Below are 18,635 nucleotides of genomic sequence, written 5' to 3' on the forward strand. Positions count from 1 at the left end.
ATGCCAGCTTAAAGAAAATATTTAAAGAGAAGTCCCAAAGAAGGGRTTGTATCATCAGCTTTCTTCCCTGCTAACTCCCCTTCCTGCACAGCCCGCTGCAGGCTCCTCCTTAGCCTGTTCCCTGCTACCTTACCTAACGCCCAGCTTCCTCCTTTGMGTTATTCATTTTCTGTGCGCCACGGAGGAGTTGCTTTATTGAAGTCCGATTAGATTAGATTGCCTTTGACTGAAAACCTGTTATCAAAAAAGCAAGAGCTCAGATTAGTCTGACATGATCTACTTTTGGTATATCTATGTTACATTTTATCCCATGTCTCACCAACCACTGCTATTTTTATTTTATTTTTTTTTTCCTCTTTCCGTCAGACTCTGAGGTTTGACAGCAATATTGCTGCGGCCAGACCTCTTCTCTGCTCTTTCCTTTCTGTGGGTACTACAATTGGTATTCTGCAGTAAAACTGCTGTCCTCTAACCTGACAAGATTTTTAAAAATTATTAAAAATGCTTTTGGTCAGGTGTCCCATTTCATGTGCTAAATACTGCTGCAAAAATGCCAAACTGACCCTGCATCTCTCATCTCTGGCATATTTTATTTTTTGAGTTTTATTTCTACCTCAGATATAAAGGAAATTTCACTCTGCACCTTCATTGTATTAGGTGTTTTCATGAATGTTTTTACATCCTACTCCTCATTAAAACTCAGATAAGACATTTATGTAGTTTGTGGGCTACGCCTAAAATAGTTTTTCTTCCCAGTATGCCCACATACTAGGAAGAAAAATTGTTTCTTTTTCCGTATTTTGATTACGGTCTACGCAGCCTTTTAGATTTGCTTCAGTTTCCTTTATAGGGCCTAATACAACCTGACAAAGTCAGAATTGTGAAAAGTCCTCCTTTTCTCATCGTTTGCCTTCCTTGACATTCAGCGTGTTTACACCCTCCAGCTCGTTTTCCAGCACAACGAAGGGGTCAGAGTTTCTGCCAGCCACGTTCTTTGCATCTCACTCATGAACAAGAACAAATGTGGTAATTGCTCCAGTATGGGTGAAGAAGAGAGCCAGGAAGTGCAGTGAACGCGACTCGGAAAACCCGGGATACCCAGCGTCAGAATACAGAGGTAGGGTATTTTTTTGTACAGATTATTCTCTCTMAACACAGTGAAGTTTCTCTCAAGTGCACCCTGATGCTTAAACACGGGGTTTCATTTGTGAGTTTTGGCATAAAAATTTCCTCTTTTCCTCAACGATTCATTTTTTGCCCCTTCCTGCCACGCTAACTTCCCATATTATCGCTAACTACGAAGGTGGAAACAGAGGTCTTAGAAATCCCCAAGGAAGGGAATTCATCCTAGCACAGCACTCCTACACAGTATGGTCAACCGACCTTCCACAGATCAGTCTTTTACCCCGTTCAAGGAACTGGTGAAGCTGCCATGCAGTTCGAAAGCACTTCCCAGCTTTGTTCTGCTACAGAAGCAGTCTTTTAAACTCAGTATATACCTGAAAACACAGCACGCTGATCACACTAGTAAATTCATCTTTAATATTCAGTGTGGCGAGGGGCTTGAATCCAAGTAGTTTCAGTGCAAGCAAGAAGAGATTAGAAACCAAGAAAACTGTGGCAGTTAATTTTTTTTTWAAAAAAAAACAACTCGAGCCTTGTAAATGAAAATAATTACGTGAGCTGCAATAAAAGCTGCCTGATAGGCAGGAGCCTTTGCCTTCCCTATTTTGTGAGGGACATTCCTCTAAACTTTGTTTCCTCTCRTCGCACACAGGCTGTGGCCCTCAGGAGTAACTGGTGTTTAGCAGCAGACTGTTTAGGACAAGCCTTGCTATTCTCCCTCCACTGGGGTACGGTCTCCTAGGAGCGTTGCTTTAGGAAGCACGTTTTCATAGAACAAGTTGATGCTGCCCATCCTGYAGCCCTTCCTGCTCCCGAATCTCTCGAGGCAGAAGCCAGGTTGGCTAGTACGAGGGTGCCCTGCGGAGGGTGCACAGCCTTTTCYGTCCTTTTGAGGATAGGGCAAGAGTGAAGCAGGTCATACTCATACCTTTCAACCTCCTTAGGTTTAGCAGCAAACTCCAGATTTCATACTTGCAATCTGAAATCCTTGAAAACTTGAGCAGTCTTAATAACCACTTCTACACTTTGGGAAGTATTATAGAGGGCCAGCGTTCACAAATCAGACACGTTCTCGCCAAAATGCCATTTATTGYAGTACCTTTTACAGGGCATACAGATAACCAAATGTTGCAAGTTCTGTTAGACTCGTATTTCATTTGTAGCACTTAAATAACACAGAATGTCATGTTTGTTTCACAAACTGTCAGTTTAGACCACCAAAATATACATTTTTTTTTCTTTCCCCCTAGCAAGGTTGTGAGGTACAACTGAAGTTTACCACTTTATCTTTCTGTGCTTTACAAGAATTTTTTCATAGATAGACCTATCAAACAACATTTCTACATTCCTATACAAAGCAAAGAATTACAGCTGAAATTAACACCATCTGGTTGTTGCATTAACCTACAAAAATTCATTCAGTTAAAAAAAAGAAAGAAATAATGGACTTCGTAGTTTTACTTACAAATAGCCAGCTACATATATGCACAAGTTTTCCTTGAGCATAAAAAAAATTTTGAATCAAAAAAGTGTTTTTTTCTTGGGTTTGTAGAGAAGGCACCAATTTTAGCTGCGTAGCAGCACAAGAACATTTTATACTTCATTTAAATTACTCAAATATTTAAATTCCACTGTTAATGTGCAACATTTGTATCAACTGTTGCAATATTCTCCAATCATTCCCTCTGGCTCAAGAATACAAATATTTCTATCAGTTGTAAAAACTCCTCCAGCCCCCCAAGCCTTCTGCTCCAGGTGATAAGGAACCGAACTTGCAAGAAGTTAACTGAAGGCAGAGCAGACGTAAGGCCTGTGCAGAACACACTTTTCTTCTAACCAATTTTGAGACACTCTGGAGAACTGCAGACCCTCAGTGAGGCCTCAGTGCCTTGCATCTGACAATACATTGACCATGAACAGCTTCAGGCAGCCAGACTTTCCTCCGGAGGTGCTTCTCAACCTCTTCTAGTCTGAGATCCCTAGAGCTGCTTGTCTCCAAAGTGCAGGAACAACTGAAGAGGGCATTCTAGAGACACGGAAGTCAAGCGTGCCAACTGCTGTATGTATTTAAGGCCATCTACACTCAGCCTTCATCAAACTTGTCTCAGATGCTACGTCTCCCTACTCCTTAGCTGCGAAGTCATGATATGCTGTTTTCTACCTTTTACCCCTGTACGCCAAGGTATCGTGTAGTACAGATGACAGACCACGTTCTGAGGCAACCACTGTAAACAGTGCACAGAGAGGTAGGTGCTAGAACAAGTCATCAGTTAGCTGGTGACTGCACAGTAGCACGGCATAATAGAATATATAACACAACAGCCAAGCCTAGATTTGGCATCTAAGAAGAGGGAAGGTTTGGGATGGGACTGTTTAGAAAAAAATAACCCTTTCTTATTTAAGCTCAGAAGGAGCAACAGGGGACAAGGATAGTCCAATGCTATTGGTAAAATGCATTCTCCACTTAGTTTTGGAATCTTGCAAATACTAATACAAAACAAAACAAAAAAAAACTGAATCAGCTGTTTAGGAGCTAGTTCTGAGTACGGAACAATATAATGTGATCTTCCAAAATATAAGTTATTTTAAACCACGTGACAGTCATTTGCTTACCCTGCCCCTCGATACTTCCTTTCACTGGAAGTCCTGTTTGTCTTGATGTTTATAACCATTAAGTGCTCCAAATATGGCAGCTAGAAAGAGCTAGAGAATTGCAGTGTACCAAACTTCTGCCTAGAGCAGAGATTTGTTACACTTAAGAACACATCTATGAGTTAAACAAGAAGGATCCCTGCTATATGGAATTTGAGCACTGTTAATGATTTATTCTTGGCAGCCTTTTCCCTAAATATCAAGAGGTTTATACATACAGTGCTCCCTTATCTTCTTCCCACCGCCTGCCCCACCAGTCTTTAGATAAACCAATGCAAGTTGAGGAGCTTGCAGTCCCACTTCTGTTTTAAAAAAAAAAAATCAAATGAAAACAAAAAGTTGTGCAAGAAAGCAGGGAATGTTCAGTGTATCCAGATCTACTTTGTAGTTAAAAAATTTCCAATGGCAAGGTGGTTAAGGGTAATACCCAATGATCATATGGCTTAAGTTTAATGCAAAGCGCACAGGGAGGTCCACGTGCAGGGAGAGAAGAGTCCAAGAAAGATGGAGTTAGAAGTGTCCTAAAGATCTGTGTTTATGCATAGAATTCTTCCTGTTTATGTGGTTTTTGGTATCCTCCATTTGACTGTTTTGGTTCATCCAGTGAATAGCTTCCTTCGTCTTTCTTCTTCATTCTGTACAGCATAAATACAACTAGAAAGACTGCGAACACCAGACCTACTACTCCTCCAGCAATAACACCTAAAAAGAGGGAAAGGCCACAAATTACTCTAGATATCATGCCAGATAATACTAGTATGATTCTATGCTTCCCTGTTATTCCTGACAGCATGGTCCATGGCTTTAAGACTTTCAAAAATGAATTTATCCTTCTGTGCCACAAACCTGTCATTCCTCCATTACCATGAGCTTTCTTATCTATACAAGGCAAACTTACACAAATAGATCTGTCACTATGCCATGCCAAAGCATGATGGATGGAACAAGGCTATGCTGTCCGGCATTATTTTTCTTTGACTCAGGCAGCATCAGAATAGTTTTACAGTAATTTAAGTTGAGTGAAAGAATAGGTTTAAACGAAAAATTCCAGATAGCCTAGAGGTGGCCACTTTGCTATTAGCACATTAGTATTTGCTTCTACAACACAGAATTATGAATCATCACCCTCATTTCAGAGGTCTGATGTAAAAGTCTTGCCTTCATGCTCAGGGACCTACTTGCAGAATCAAAGCTTCTGCTGCCTGGAAAGACTCCTACAAGAGCCTGCCTTTACTACCAAAAATCTAGAATATCAAGTACCTCCAAGAACTTCTTTTTTGTCCATTATTCCTGAAGCTCCTGCTGCTTTGGCATTCCTCTCAGAGTCAGCTGGCACTTCAGAGTTCTGGGTGGGGACCAAATCCTCATCTTTAATCAAGATGAAATCTCCCTGTTGGGACATACACAGCAGGTTATTCGTGTTTCTCATGTCTGTTACTGGAGACTTTCCACAGCTTTGCATTTTTTCAGCTAAAACCCTCCACAAAGGTAACATATTAAGGTGATCATTAGTTCTGACATATTACCATCCCTTCCTGCAGGCCCAATTTACTATCCATTACTACAGCTATCTCCCTGAAAAGGGTGTCAAAGTTCTTAATCCTCACCGGATCTCCAGAGCCATCTTCAGAAACCTCCCCATGTACAAGAACTGCATCCTCAGGAGCCATCGTTGTGGGGGCTGCAGTAAAGTCTCCCTCATGATGGATGGGGGAGTGGGGTTCAAGCACATCTTTAGTGTCCAGCACATCAGAGAGAGGGGTATTAGGTTCCACGCCATGGACTGTGCTTGAGGCTTCTGAAGGAGTTACATGAACTACCAAAGGAAAATGAGTAGTGAGACTTTTCATTGTTGTTATAACAGTGTCATTTATTGGTTTCTCAGCAGGTGAGTCCAGGTTGGATACTTCATCCTTCACAGCTACAACTGGCTCCTCTGTCACTACACTACTGGTTGCAGATGGAGATATTACTTCCTTTTCAGTTCGGCTCTCAATCCCAGGAAAGAGCTGTTCATTGAAATCCATTGGTATTGCCAGTAACGAGGAATTAGTTGGTTCTGATGGGATATTCCAAGTGGGTGACCGGTCTGTCAGGGGACCTGGAAAACCAAAATATTATGTTTGACCAGTGTAGAGACCTAGCAATAGTGTATTCAGGACATCTGTCTAAGTGAGGAAGCCTAACTGGTGAAGCCAATTTTAGGAATAATAGTTCATTTTGTAATTCCTTATCCTTTTCAGTGGCGTAAGGAAGGGACAGACCAATGTACTATTTAGTAATACTTCATTAGTCATCTGTTTTCCTCCAAGGCATAAGCACTAGTCTGTCTGTAGACAGGCCTACAAGGACATCTGTTATTCAGTACGCTGGCTGGTCAGGATGGTTATCTGAGTCTCACCCCACAGATCTTTTTACGTGATTTAGAGTGGTCACCCATMTTCTCAACACCTTTAGCCATTGATGCATTTGGCATTGATTTCATGGTCTTACTCCTGGAGAATTTCAGCTACAGTACAAACACACGGCTGAAGGCAAGCAGAAGGATACCATGTTTAGTTTTCAATAGCTTGCTATATCCCCAGTAATGTCTCCTAAACTGCAGGGTTTTACATTCAACATTGCATGCCAAAGGTGTCTCTCATGCAGTTTAGTAATCATTCTGACAGACTTTTTCTCCACCCTAAAAAAATTTTATTCTGCTTTTAAAAAATTATGGCCCTTGGGAACTTGCACATCTGATGACAGATAAAACTCGCACTGGATGTACGTTGGCAGCTAGTGGTTTTACACACCCTCAAATGGTATCTCCTAATAACTCATAAGTGAGGCAAAAGGCCCTCATGTTTTCTCAGTCCCATGAGTGCAGAACCACTGTAATTTCATAACATTCTGCAAGTGATTTCTCATATTAGTAGCAACATGCAGTAGAAAATGTTTCTCTTCCCTTTCAAATCTCCTACAACTCATGTTATCATTTTCTGCTGATAGTTAGTAGCTGAAGCAGCACAAGAAGAATAGATTAGGCTCCTTCTCTGTTCTCAGTTTTCATATTCGTTAAAGGGGGGTATTTTTCTTTTGGTCAGGATGTACATCAAAATCCAGGGTGCTACATTCTAGAAAAATATCAAGCACGATMAAGTACAAGTGCTAACAACTCACCTGCACCTGAGCCTGAAAAAGCATCATCGTCATCACCAGATGAATCAAGATCTTCAGGAGGAAGGTTCAGATTTGTAGTTTGCTTTAAAGAGGGGAGGAAAAAGCCATGTTAGTGATGAGATTACTTAAAGTAATCRTGTTGCTGATGCAGAGAGTCCTCTAAGGGCTCCTGAACGTTACATCAACTTTCTTTGCTCAGATTGCATTTTCTTATCTTTCTTCACTCCATTCTCCCCTTCCCCAAAACAGTAGTTCTGATTAGTCTAATTTGTATTGGGAAGGTCAGTCTTACTGTCCACCTRAAGTGCTTCCAGGATACACTTGCTTTGGGAAAGAAGAAAGCAGAGAGATGCATCTTGGTAACAGCCAATGGTTGCATTGTGAGAGGACTGAGCACTCTGGCTCAAGTTCTGACTGCTCACACCTTCAGTATCTATCAATGTCTTCATCTGTGAATTACCTCATTATTTCTAAGGAAAAGACAAGAAGGGGAGACAAAGTGTTTGTTTTTGGCTTCTCTGCTTTTTTGTGCCCCTAAAACAGTGTTCCCATCTCTGAAACCACAGCATCTAACTGGAAGTAGAATCAGATTCCCYTTTTTAAATGTTGACTTTCAGATTAAGTCCTAAGATAGAAGTCTGCCCTTCCTGTGGAAGTATATTGCCCTGAGCTTTTTCCATTTAAGTTTCAAGCAGAACACTAACAAGTACAGAAGCTGAACTGCTGAAATAAGAGGCTGAACTCGTGTTCTACAGCATCACTTTTTCATAACACACTGCTCAGAGCTGTTCAGGATATCCAAAGAAGAGGAAACTAAATAAAGCAGAGGTGTTGGCTACTTTATACAGTTACCTTTCACATCAGTATAATACTCTTGGTTCATGACTAATGCCAGATTTATTTCTGCAGGATTATCATTATCTAACCAGTAGTTTCCCATTCTCAGATTTTAAAGCGTAACCCTGCAGTTGTTTCTTCGGAATTTCACCTTTCCTCAACCAACAGCATTGCCAATTTTCCAGAATTTTGACTTCCACACCATCCTCAAAATGCTACAACCACTGGTTTCCAGCACTGTCCAATTTGCAAGTTTAGTAGATACTGTATTGTCATCCAGCCTGGGTCAGGTTCTGATCCTGGATTTATCAGAATTATGAAGTCTCACTTTACCAAATAAAAAGAGCATACACTCTAACCAGTTTGCACTCAAYGAGCTCTCTCATTGTCAACTTAATTGCTTAAATAGCTGTATTTATTAACCTTATATCCTTTGCATTTTTTAAGGTATCGGGTTTGTTCAGTTTTATCTTCTCTTCTTAATAGCTTATCCATCCCCCGCATTTCTGGAGAACAACTAGTTTCTGAGGTAATTGACATGTCCATTACACCTTGACAAGGCTTGATCTTTTTGAAGACATATGCTAGTTTCTGCCTGCTTGTTCATATCCAGAATCTTACCTGTTCTATGAAATGCGCCTTATCAGCCTGGGGAAGAGAAGACTGAGGGGGGATCTTATCAATGTGGATAAGTACCTGAAGGGAGGGTGTCAAGGGGAYGGGGACAAACTCTTTTCTGTTGCCCCGTGTGACAGGACAAGAGGCAATGGGCAGAAATTGAAGCACAGGAAGTTCTGCCTGACCRTGAGGGGGAATTTCTTCCCTGTGAGAGTGAGGGAGCACTGGAGCAGGTTGCCCAGAGAGGTTGTGGAGTCTCCTTCTCTGGAGATCTTCAACGTCCACCTGGATGCAACCCTGTCTSMCATGCTGTAGGTGACCCTGCTGAGTGGGGAGGTTGGACTAGATGATCTCCAGAGGTCCCTTCCAACCTTACTGATTCTATGATTCTATGAAATCATTGCAGTTAGATGATTAAAAAATAGTTAAACATTGCAGGACCCTGGTTGCTGCTTTCCTTATTCACTGTGATTGTGGCAGGGGGAGAGGGGAGCAGGGGAACATACTTCCCCAGGTTTCTGCAAGCTATTTCCAGAGTAATTTCTTCTTGCCCTTGAACCTTTTGTTTAGTGGTCTRTCATGAGGTAATCTGGATTTTTAGATTTGTCCCTGCTTGTCTGCACTGTGCTTTTGCACTCAYCCATGGAAACTAGGTCAGACAAGTACTTCCTGTATGGTTTCCTTTTGGTGTCTAAGGTCAGTGAAGAGCTTCTGACTCATACAGGCTGATCTCACTACACTTTCCATATTCTTTCTTCACCGAGAGTTTGTACTCCTAACTTCAGCTATAAAAGACTGCCAGGCTTCCCAAACTCTTCTCCCTTAAGCTTCCATCCCAATAAGTTCATAACTAAAGCCAGACCTCAAAAACAGCACCATTTTCTCCCCCTCCTTTTTTTTTGCCATTTTCTCCCTTTCTTTCATAAGCAGTTTGAATGTGAAGAGGAATGCATTTTCMTCTCAATGGGAAGATACCATCTTGAAGCAGACAGAAAGCAATTTCTCCACTTCTTATTAAAGAAAGACACTGCCAGTAGAGTCTAAAAACTAACACCACACTCCCTTAGTTAGGATCTCTTGGTACTGGGAGAGGAGATTAATGTACATCCAAATCTGAATCCTTGGGGGTAGCTCATACAGGAGCTCATAGGCTTGAAAGGACTGCAAATTGTCAGGAGATTAAATATCAACTCTTGATCTTGACGAGCAAGCCAGCACCTGTCCTCCTTTCAATATTAACAAATGGGGCTTGTTCAGTCATGCCACACTTCCTTCTTCATTATCCAGTGAGTTCAGCAAGCTTACTTACCTCCTTGCATTCCCTCTCACTCCTCAGTTTTGAACCTTCTCCCAGGCTGCTGCATGTTATGCTTCTCTATGGCCTTTGTCAACTACCCGTTTGAATTGTAGTTTAAAACCTATACTTTATCAAAGATAGCTTCAACACATGGAGGTGCTCCTCACATGGAGGTGCTCCTCAGAGAGGCAAGCTAAGTGTAGTACAATCTAAATAAGCAGAGATCTGTTCCGTTCCAGAATAGAGTTGCCTGCTGTTTCTGTCCCTTTAGGATGGCTATTGTAGTCCAAGAGGGCAACTGAAACATGTTTCACAATTAATAAAGTATGCTTTCCATAGCATTGTATAAGAACTTAGTAAAAGTTTCATTAAAGGTGTACATTTACTAGTTTTCCCAAAGAGTTTGTGCCCAGAYGCTCCTTTGGGAGTTGCCTGATCTCCCTTTGGCCAGGCACTTTGAGGTCTGTGATCCGACAGAAAGGGACTTGCTTAGCCTCAAACACTTGTCAGACAGTATAGAACTAGCCACATGTGTTTTAACAGTCAGAAGATCCACAGTGATCTAACTTTAAGACATCACTTAATTTCATGATAGAGAAGCACTACGGAATACTTGCCTAATTTATTCAATGATACAGTTCACAGAATCATAGAATGGTTGAGGTTGAAAGGGACCTCTGGGAATCATCTAGTCCAACCCCCCTGGTCAGCCAGGGTCACCTAGAGCACACTACACAGCATTGTGTCCAGATGGCTTTTGAATATCTCCTAGAAAGGAGGCTCCAAAACCTCTATGGACAACCTGATCCAGTGCTTTGTCACCCTCACAGTAAAGAAATTTTTCCTCATGTTCAGTTGGAACTTCCTGTACTTCAGTTTGTGCCCATTGTCCCTCGTCCTATCACTAGACAACACTAAAAAGAGTCTGAGTATGTCCTCTCTACATTCTTCCTTCAGGTACTTATAGACATYGATAAGATCTCCTGTTAGTTTTCTCTTCTCTAGGCTGAACAGGCCCAGCTCTTGCAGCCCTTCCTCATGTAAAAAAATGCTCCAGTCCTTTAACCATCCTAATAGCCCTCTGCTGGACTTGCTCCAGCAAGTTCCATGTCTCTCTTGTACTGAAGAGCCCAGAACGGGACACAGGACTCCCGATGAAGCCTCACCAGGATTGAATAGARGGGGACAATCACCTCCCTTAACCTGCTGGCAACAGTCTTCCCAACGCACCCCAGGATACCATTGGCCTTCTTGGCCACAAGGGCACATTGCTGGCTTATGGTGAACTTGTCCGCAAGAACTCCGAGGTCCTTCTCTGCAGAGCTGCTTTCCAGCTGGTCAGCCCCCAGCTTGTACTGGTRCATGGGGCTATTCCTCCCTAGATGAAGGACCCTGCACTTCCCTTTGTTGAACTTCATGAGGTTCCTCTCTGCCTATCTCTCCAGCCTGTTGAGGTCCCTCTGAATGGCAGCATAGCTTTCTGGTGTATCAGCCACTCCTCCCAGTTTTGTATCATCACCAAACTTGCTGAGGAGGCACTCTGTCCCACCATTCAAATCACTGATGAGTAAGCTGAACACGACTGAACCCACTASTGAGCTCTGGGGACACTGCTAGCTACAGGCCTCCAGCTGGACTCTGCACTGCTGATCACAACTCTCTGAGCTCTGCCTTTCAGCCAGTTCTCAATCCATCTCACTGTYCACTGATCTAGCCTGCACTTCCTGAGCTTGCCTATGAAGATGTTATYGGAGACAATGTCAAATGCCTTACTGAAGCCAAGGTAGACACTGCTAGTCATCCCATTGTAGAAGGCTATTGGTTAAGTAGGATTTCCCCTTGATGAATCCATGCTGACTGCTCCTCATGACCTTCTTATTCTTCACATGCTTAGAGATGACATCCAGGATGAACAGCTCCATCACCTTTSCAGGGATGGAGGTAAGGCTGACTGGTCTGTAATTTCCTCAGTCCTCCTTCTTGCCTTTTTTGAATACTGGAGTGACATTAGACTTCTTCTAGTCTTCAGGCACCTCTCCTGTTCTCCACATCCTTTCAAAGATGATTGAGAGTGGCCTAGTAGTGACATCTGCTAGCTCCCTCAGCACTCGTGCTGCATCCCATCAAGGACCATRGACTTGTGGATGTCAGGTTTTCCTAACTGATCTCTAACCAGATCCTCCTCAACCAAAGGAAAGTCATCCTTTCTCCAGACTTTCTCTCTTGTCTCTAGCATCTAGGATTCTGGAGGGTTGGCCTTAGCAGTAAAGACTGAAGCAAAGGCAACATTCAGCATCTCTGTCTTCTCTACCATTCATCACCAGGGCCCCTGCCCCATTCAGTAGTGGGCACACATTTTCCCTAGTATTCCTTTTGTTACTGATGTATTCGAAAAAGCCCTTCTTGCTTGATATCCCTGACATCGCTTGCCTCATTCAATTCCAAATGGGTCTTGGTCTTCCAAGTCATATCCGTATACACTCTGACAACATTCCTATCATGCTCCCAYGTGGCCTGTCCCTGCTTGCATCTTCTGTGCATTTTCTTATTCTCTTTGAGTTTTGCCAGGAGCTCCTTGTTCATTCATGCAGTTACATAAAGACTACACTTCTTGCACCATAGACCACAACTTCTGTATAAGGATGTAGGGATGAAAGGCTTTCCTTTTGACACCACAAAATATGAGCAGTGAGGAAAGTTCATATTTCTATAATGATCTGCTGCTGAAGGATTTCAGATAGCAAGGTTAACACAAGATAATGACTCAGGAGAGTATCAGAAGGGTTTGAACCAAGACGGACCATACTGTTCTGATAACAAACACCTACCTTATGGTCAGAGCTTTTCCATGACCTTTTATTGCAGCTAAATTTCACCAGTGAAATTAGTCAAGAGGATTAGGGGTGACAGAACACAGACTGAATCACCAGTACTTCTATCATACATGAGAGCTGAAAATAAACTCTAGCTTAAACTAAGGTTGTTCTACAGACAACTCTGAAATATTTTAGCTSAAAATATTATTCTCAGGCTGTTAGATGTAATCAGCTACTGTGGACATGCCCTTAGAAGTCAACTCCATCATCATCCAGTTTATTTTTCAGTGTACTAGGACTATTTATGAATGAGTTGCACTACAATTTATGCCAGAAAGGTTGAATGAACACTTAGAAGTTCAGGATGTGGGTCCTTTGAAGGATTATCTTTGTCACAAGCCTGATGGCATCTTATGTATTCCAGTCAAAAAGCTTTCGATTTTGATGTTGAATCCTCACTATGTTGCTTTTTTACAATTTAACAAGATCATAGTCTTTTAGCTATTTGTTAAAGGCACAGCTCAAATAACTGATTAAAAGTACTTGCCTTGCCCAGGGAAACCCTGTCGCTTTGCACAGTAACATTTTAAACAATATGTTTCGTATACATTGACCAGTTCCCACTAACTGGTGGAGACCCTCTTCCCCAAGTATCAAAGCAGCCTGTTGAGGGGAAACCTTCTGTAGATTGCTAGCCTCTGCTCTGTTACAGAATGATAGCTATTCATTTCTGCTGGGATAACTAGAAAACTGTTTAGTAGGATCTTCAATTTAATCAAGAGTTGGCCAAGTCTTCAAAASTCATTAGTGATATTATTGGCTGCAGAAGTCTGACACACTCTGGATTTTTTTTTTTTAAGGCATCATTTCTAACCATTCTTTATTCTTCCTCTTGGTCCTAATCCTGATACATCAGTTATTCTGTTCTTATTCCAGTGAGCTGCCAAGGAGTTCCCTTCCACTAGAGCACATAGCTGAAGTACTGTCTCATGATGAAGGGGAGATTTATTAGACGATCTCACCCCACCCAAACTGGGAACTACATTTCTTTAATTTGAAGTCATGATACATGTAAAAGGARGCAGCTTGTTTCAAACTGTTCTTTGAGGTAAGCAAAAAACATTGGCTTTGCCACAAGCTGGTACAAGCCCTAAACTAGATTAAGGATGATTTGTATCCCACTCTTACTAATCCCTATTAGCGATCAGTCTATTACAGGTATCAAAAATACTTGAAATYCTCCTTTATCTGAATAATGCTGTTAAATTTGCACATTTATTTCTACAAGTAGCAAATTCTTCTCATTCAGCTGAATAAGAATGAGTTGCAACGAGCTTTCCTGTCCCTGACACCTCCCTGGGTACCCTGCAAGATTCTTCCAATATTATGGGAAGCAAGAGTAGTGATTTCCTGTCTTGTTTAACAAGACAGATAAGAGACAAGCATTCACTCTTTAGTTTGCCTGTTGAATATTACACTGGTGTGTCTGGAAAAGATTTGCACGGGGATTTGTAGAGTTCCAAAACAAACCTAAATAAATGTTTGTCATTCACCGTTTTCTATATACTGAAGAACAGAGCTAGTCACTAACAGAATTGCTATCTGAAGCAGAGCAGCATGAGGAATCTCTAATATCAAAATATTGGTGTTACTGTGTGGGAAGACAAAGCTGCCTGCTCAGAGAAATTTTAGCTTAGTTAAACCTTGATATTCTCCAGTTAATATCTCAGACATGATTAACTTCAGTGTCAGCTGTCCATGGTCTCTAGGCAGCTTAGTTGGTTAAAGAAGGAGGGAGGGAGGGAGAGTGAGACAGAGAGAGACAGAGAGAGAGAGACAGAGAGATTAATGGAGTAGTTATATACCTAACCTACCTGTAGTTATCTGCTAAAGAAGCAGACTAACAGCACAGGCCAAGGAACAGAAACACAGCTAAAGAACTGCTAAGAACTGCCCACAGGCTGGGGCTAGGCTCAGGTAGTACTTTTATCCCCTCAACCCTTCTGATAAAGGCTGTTCAAAGCATTACAACAACTATACACCTTCTCTGCCCCCAAAGGAGCTACTGCTCTGCACCAACAGGCTTCAGCAYCCCCATCCATTCAAGTATCAGCTTATGTCAACTGGGATAAGACTGGTCAGTGGCTCTCAGGGTGTTCTTCTCAAAGGGAAGGGATCAAACAGGGCTCTCAAGTGGAAACTAAAGGATGCTCTTTTGCTCAGTAAGGCGAACATTATTAAAGCAGGACAAGGTAAGTATGATAGTTAATCTGGATGCTGCTTCACCATGCCATCCTTAAGATAAGGAAATCTAGAAAACCTTGGTTGAATTGAGTTCTTATGGGTTTCCTATTTTTGGCTAGTGCCCCAAGAAGGGGMCCATGTTTGAGGGAGAGATCCTAGCTGCAACAGCAGTTGTTCTGGTTTGAAGCATGAACCACCTGATCATCACACAGTAGCTACTTCTGAGCACTCAGCTCTACAGGCAGCAAAATATGTACTCAACACCTACCCAAAATAGGACTAGAGCTTTTATGATTTATTCCACTATGGGCAGAACAGACCAAACCATAAACTATGCCCACTACCTGTTAGGCTTTGATCTCCCCTTTTTGTGAAGTTTCGTAGCCACATCTGTAAAAACATTTGCTGATCCTTTAAACAAAATGCAATGGCCAARGAAGAACATCAAGTGGGTTTGCCCTTTCTCTGGCAATGGATGCTACAACTTGGGACTAAGGCACTATCTAGATGCTATTCTGTACCCCCAGCAGCTACAGCGCTAATAGTTTGAGCCTCACCCGACATGTATGACAGTCTTGCCCAATCAACATTATATTTTCTCCTTACTGTGAAAGGGCAACTTTTTAATTAAGCAAAGCTGAAACACAGTAATCAACATGCCAAGACTGAAAGTGAACCAGCTTGTCACCATCATGTTGGGTTTCACATTCTGCAATGGGGCCCTTTAAACTGTTGTTCACCCTGCCTCCTTCCACAAGGACATGTCCCTTCATGCCTTCTGTACCATCCCCTGCGTAGCTGTTTGTGCAGTCTCATGGTGAACCAGACCAAGGAACAGGTCTAATTGAAAAAAAAAAAAGAAAGAAAAACAGAACCAGAAAAAGAACCCAACATGCAAAGAATTTTCCAGCAGGACCAGTTCTCCAGTACTGTTTGGCGCATGAATGCACAAGTGTTTGTCTTGGCACAGGGCAGAGCACAGCAGCCAGGGCTGCTTAGGCACTTTATACAGAATCATAGCCTAGGTTCTTGGGATGCTGACACACAGTAACCTACCCCACAGCACAGGGGCAGTAGTATTTCCCCTGCCACAGCCATGCRTTATGAAAATGGGCACCATCACCCTCATGCTGCAGGCAACATGCAAATTGGAGGCTGACTCAAAGGGCTGTGCAGGTTTACACAAAAGGAGCAAGAAGAGAGGTTTCAGGGAGAGTTCTCTTCTGCAAAGAATTTGTTCATGATGGATGAGGTTTGTTTCTAAGTCAGACAACGGTGCTTTAAGTTGTCCCTGGCTTCCTAGACACAGTTGCTTAGTCACAGCAGCAGAGGCTAGATGGAAGCCTTATGCAGAAAGACAATAGTACTTCTCGTGTCTTGGGCCACCTAAACTTTCCCAGAGGTCTGACATCATTGCAGTTTTAGATTGGACAAGGAACATGCTGCAAGCATTGTACTTCCTTCAGCAGAAAGGGCTGAGCACTGCTGGGGCAGTAGGGCTATTGACACCACAGCCAGGGAAACTTGTGGYCACTCAGCACACACAGCATCCACAGCAATTCTTCACTTGAAGGATGAGTCCTTCACCTCAACTCTGACGCAGAACAGCTGAGCTACTTCCCTATTCTCTGTCGGCAAACTCCAGCAATGTCTCATCAGTCCTTCAGCAATATAAAGAAGCTGAGTGAGAACCTGTGCTCCTGCTGTTTCATCAGGAGGCTGTGTCAGACAGGTATGTTACTACACACTGCTTCACTCATGCCAGCCTGTTATTTCTAGCCAAGCCATACAGCCCATGCTAGTGATTGAACCTCAGTGACAGGTCAACACATCCACAAATATGGCGCACACAAGCTTAATTTAACTCTGTATCAAYGGCAGGTGGGGGTTGTTGAAATACRGTCAAGAGTGGGATATCTTTTGTCTCCCAGGTTCAAAACAGCCTATGTTTTGAAGATGTACTCTAACGAGAAGCTCTTTTCCCTGCAGCTAGTCTCACGAGAAGCAGCCAGTTCAGTTTTGTGCCACAAGAGCTTTTGCTTAAAAAGCTTTCACTGCAGCTCTTTAGCATACKTGTTAGTTCAGTCATTCATTTGTTCAGATAGCATAAGAAAGCCACAGTCAACGGATAATCTTAAAGAGTTGTACAAAGCAGGTGTAGCTCAATGAGACCACACAACTAACAGCACCAGTTCATTCTGAAGAATTAGTTCTAATCTATTTCAGCTAGCTTGAGAGACATGTAGTGAGCCAACTATGCCAAGACTGGACAAATCTAACTTGTCTTAAAACTCAGTGACTTCAAGTCACTAGCACTAGTGACAAGAGTCACCTTAATTTAAGGTCCCTGACCCCGCTTCCTCCTCCTGCACTAGTATAGTCACATACCCTCTGGCTACCACATATTCCGATATTGCCAGCTCACAGGCACGAACAGTGTCTGCAGAATACATGCAGCCCCTGCTATGGGGTTCAAGCACCCCGAGACAAATGTTCAGCAGTTGCAGACACTTAAATGGAGACTGAACTTTGTAACGTTGCTCTTCAACACCTGTAAACACAGTGACCTTAGGTCTTCAGTAGTAGYCCCTGTCCTCAGCCACTTGTTCCCACTCCTGCATTGATCTTTGTTGCCATAAGCAAACAGACTGGCCTGCATCTGCTTGCAAAATCTTTCCCTTGCCYCACCTCCATCCACCCACTCACTCTGTTTTACAACACTGAGGACTGTCACTAGAGTGAGGCTTGCTACAGATTCCAAGACTTCCTGGCAAGTGCAACAATCTGCTTCGATGTGTTACCCTTAGACTGCCTAACTGACATTTTACTGTACATATGGGTTACAGAAGCTAGMCCCAACAAAGCTAAGAAATAACACAGCTCCCAGTGAGGCAGATCACTTAGTATATCAGCTCTTTCTTCAAATTTGGTCTCTAGCTATATTTACCAGAGAGCAGTGGACGTTGTGTACYTTGACTTCAGCAAGGCTTTTGACACTGTCTCCCATAACATCCTCCTAGGGAAGCTCTGGAAGTGTGGGTTAGACGAGTGGACAGTGAGGTGGATTGAGAACTGGCTGAAAGGCAGAGCTCAGAGGGTCGTCATCAGTGGTGCGGAGTCTAGGTGGAGTCCTGTGGCTAGTGGCATCCCCCAGGGCTCAGGACTGGGTCCCATCTTGTTCAACTTCTTCATCAATGACCTGGGTGAGGGGGCAGACTGCCTCCTCAGCAAGTTGGCAGATGATACCAAGCTGGGAGGAGTGGATATACACCTGAGGGCTATGCTGTCATTCAGAGAGACCTGGACAGGCTGGAGAGCTGGGCGGAGAGGAACCTCCTGAGGTTCAATAAGGGCAATTGCAGAGTCCTGCACCTCGGGAAAAATAACCCCAGGCACCTGTACAAGCTGGGGGCTGACCTGCTGGAGAGCAGCTCTGCAGAGTAGGACCTGGGAGTGCTGGTGGATGACAGGTTGACCACGAGCCAGCAATGTGACCTTGTGGCCAAGAAGGCCAATGGTATCCTGGGCTGCATTAGGAAGAGAGTGTTGCCAGCAGGTGGAGGGAGGTGATCCTGCCCCTCTCCTCAGCCCTGGGGAGGACTCATCTCGAGTCCTGTGTCCAGTTCTGGGCTCCCCAGGACAAGGGAGACATGGAGCTACTGGAGAGAGTCCAGTGCAGGGCTGCGAAGATGATCAGAGGGCTGGAGCACCTGCCCTATGAGGAACGGCAGCAAGAGCTGGGCTTGTTTAGCCTGGGGAAGAGAAGGCTGAGGGGGGATCTTATCGATGTGTACAAGTTCCTGAAGGGAGGGTGTCAAGGGGACAGGGACAAACTCTTTTCAGTTGTCCCATGTGACAGGACAAGAGGCAATGGGCAGAAATTG

The 18,635-nt window shown here is 43.1% G+C and overlaps 1 protein-coding gene across 1 annotated transcript in view; it reads right to left on the bottom strand.

Annotated features, from left to right (window-relative positions):
• Window positions 1-2,194: 2,194 nt before the first annotated feature.
• The window catches only part of SDC1 (syndecan 1), a 29,613-nt gene continuing 13,172 nt past the window's right edge, over window positions 2,195-18,635 (bottom strand). The window contains exons 2-5 of the mRNA XM_085304880.1: window positions 6,940-7,021; window positions 5,385-5,878; window positions 5,038-5,167; window positions 2,195-4,479 (exon numbers count right to left, since the gene is read on the bottom strand). Of these exons, the coding sequence (XP_085161006.1) occupies window positions 4,313-4,479; window positions 5,038-5,167; window positions 5,385-5,878; window positions 6,940-7,021 (873 nt within the window). The 3' untranslated portion in view covers window positions 2,195-4,312. The remainder of the gene's footprint in view (window positions 4,480-5,037; window positions 5,168-5,384; window positions 5,879-6,939; window positions 7,022-18,635) is intronic.

The sequence above is a fragment of the Rhea americana genome, unplaced genomic scaffold, assembly GCF_003343005.1.
Source record: "Rhea americana isolate MKP2758 unplaced genomic scaffold, rheAme1 scaffold_211, whole genome shotgun sequence".
Lineage (NCBI taxonomy): Eukaryota > Metazoa > Chordata > Aves > Rheiformes > Rheidae > Rhea > Rhea americana.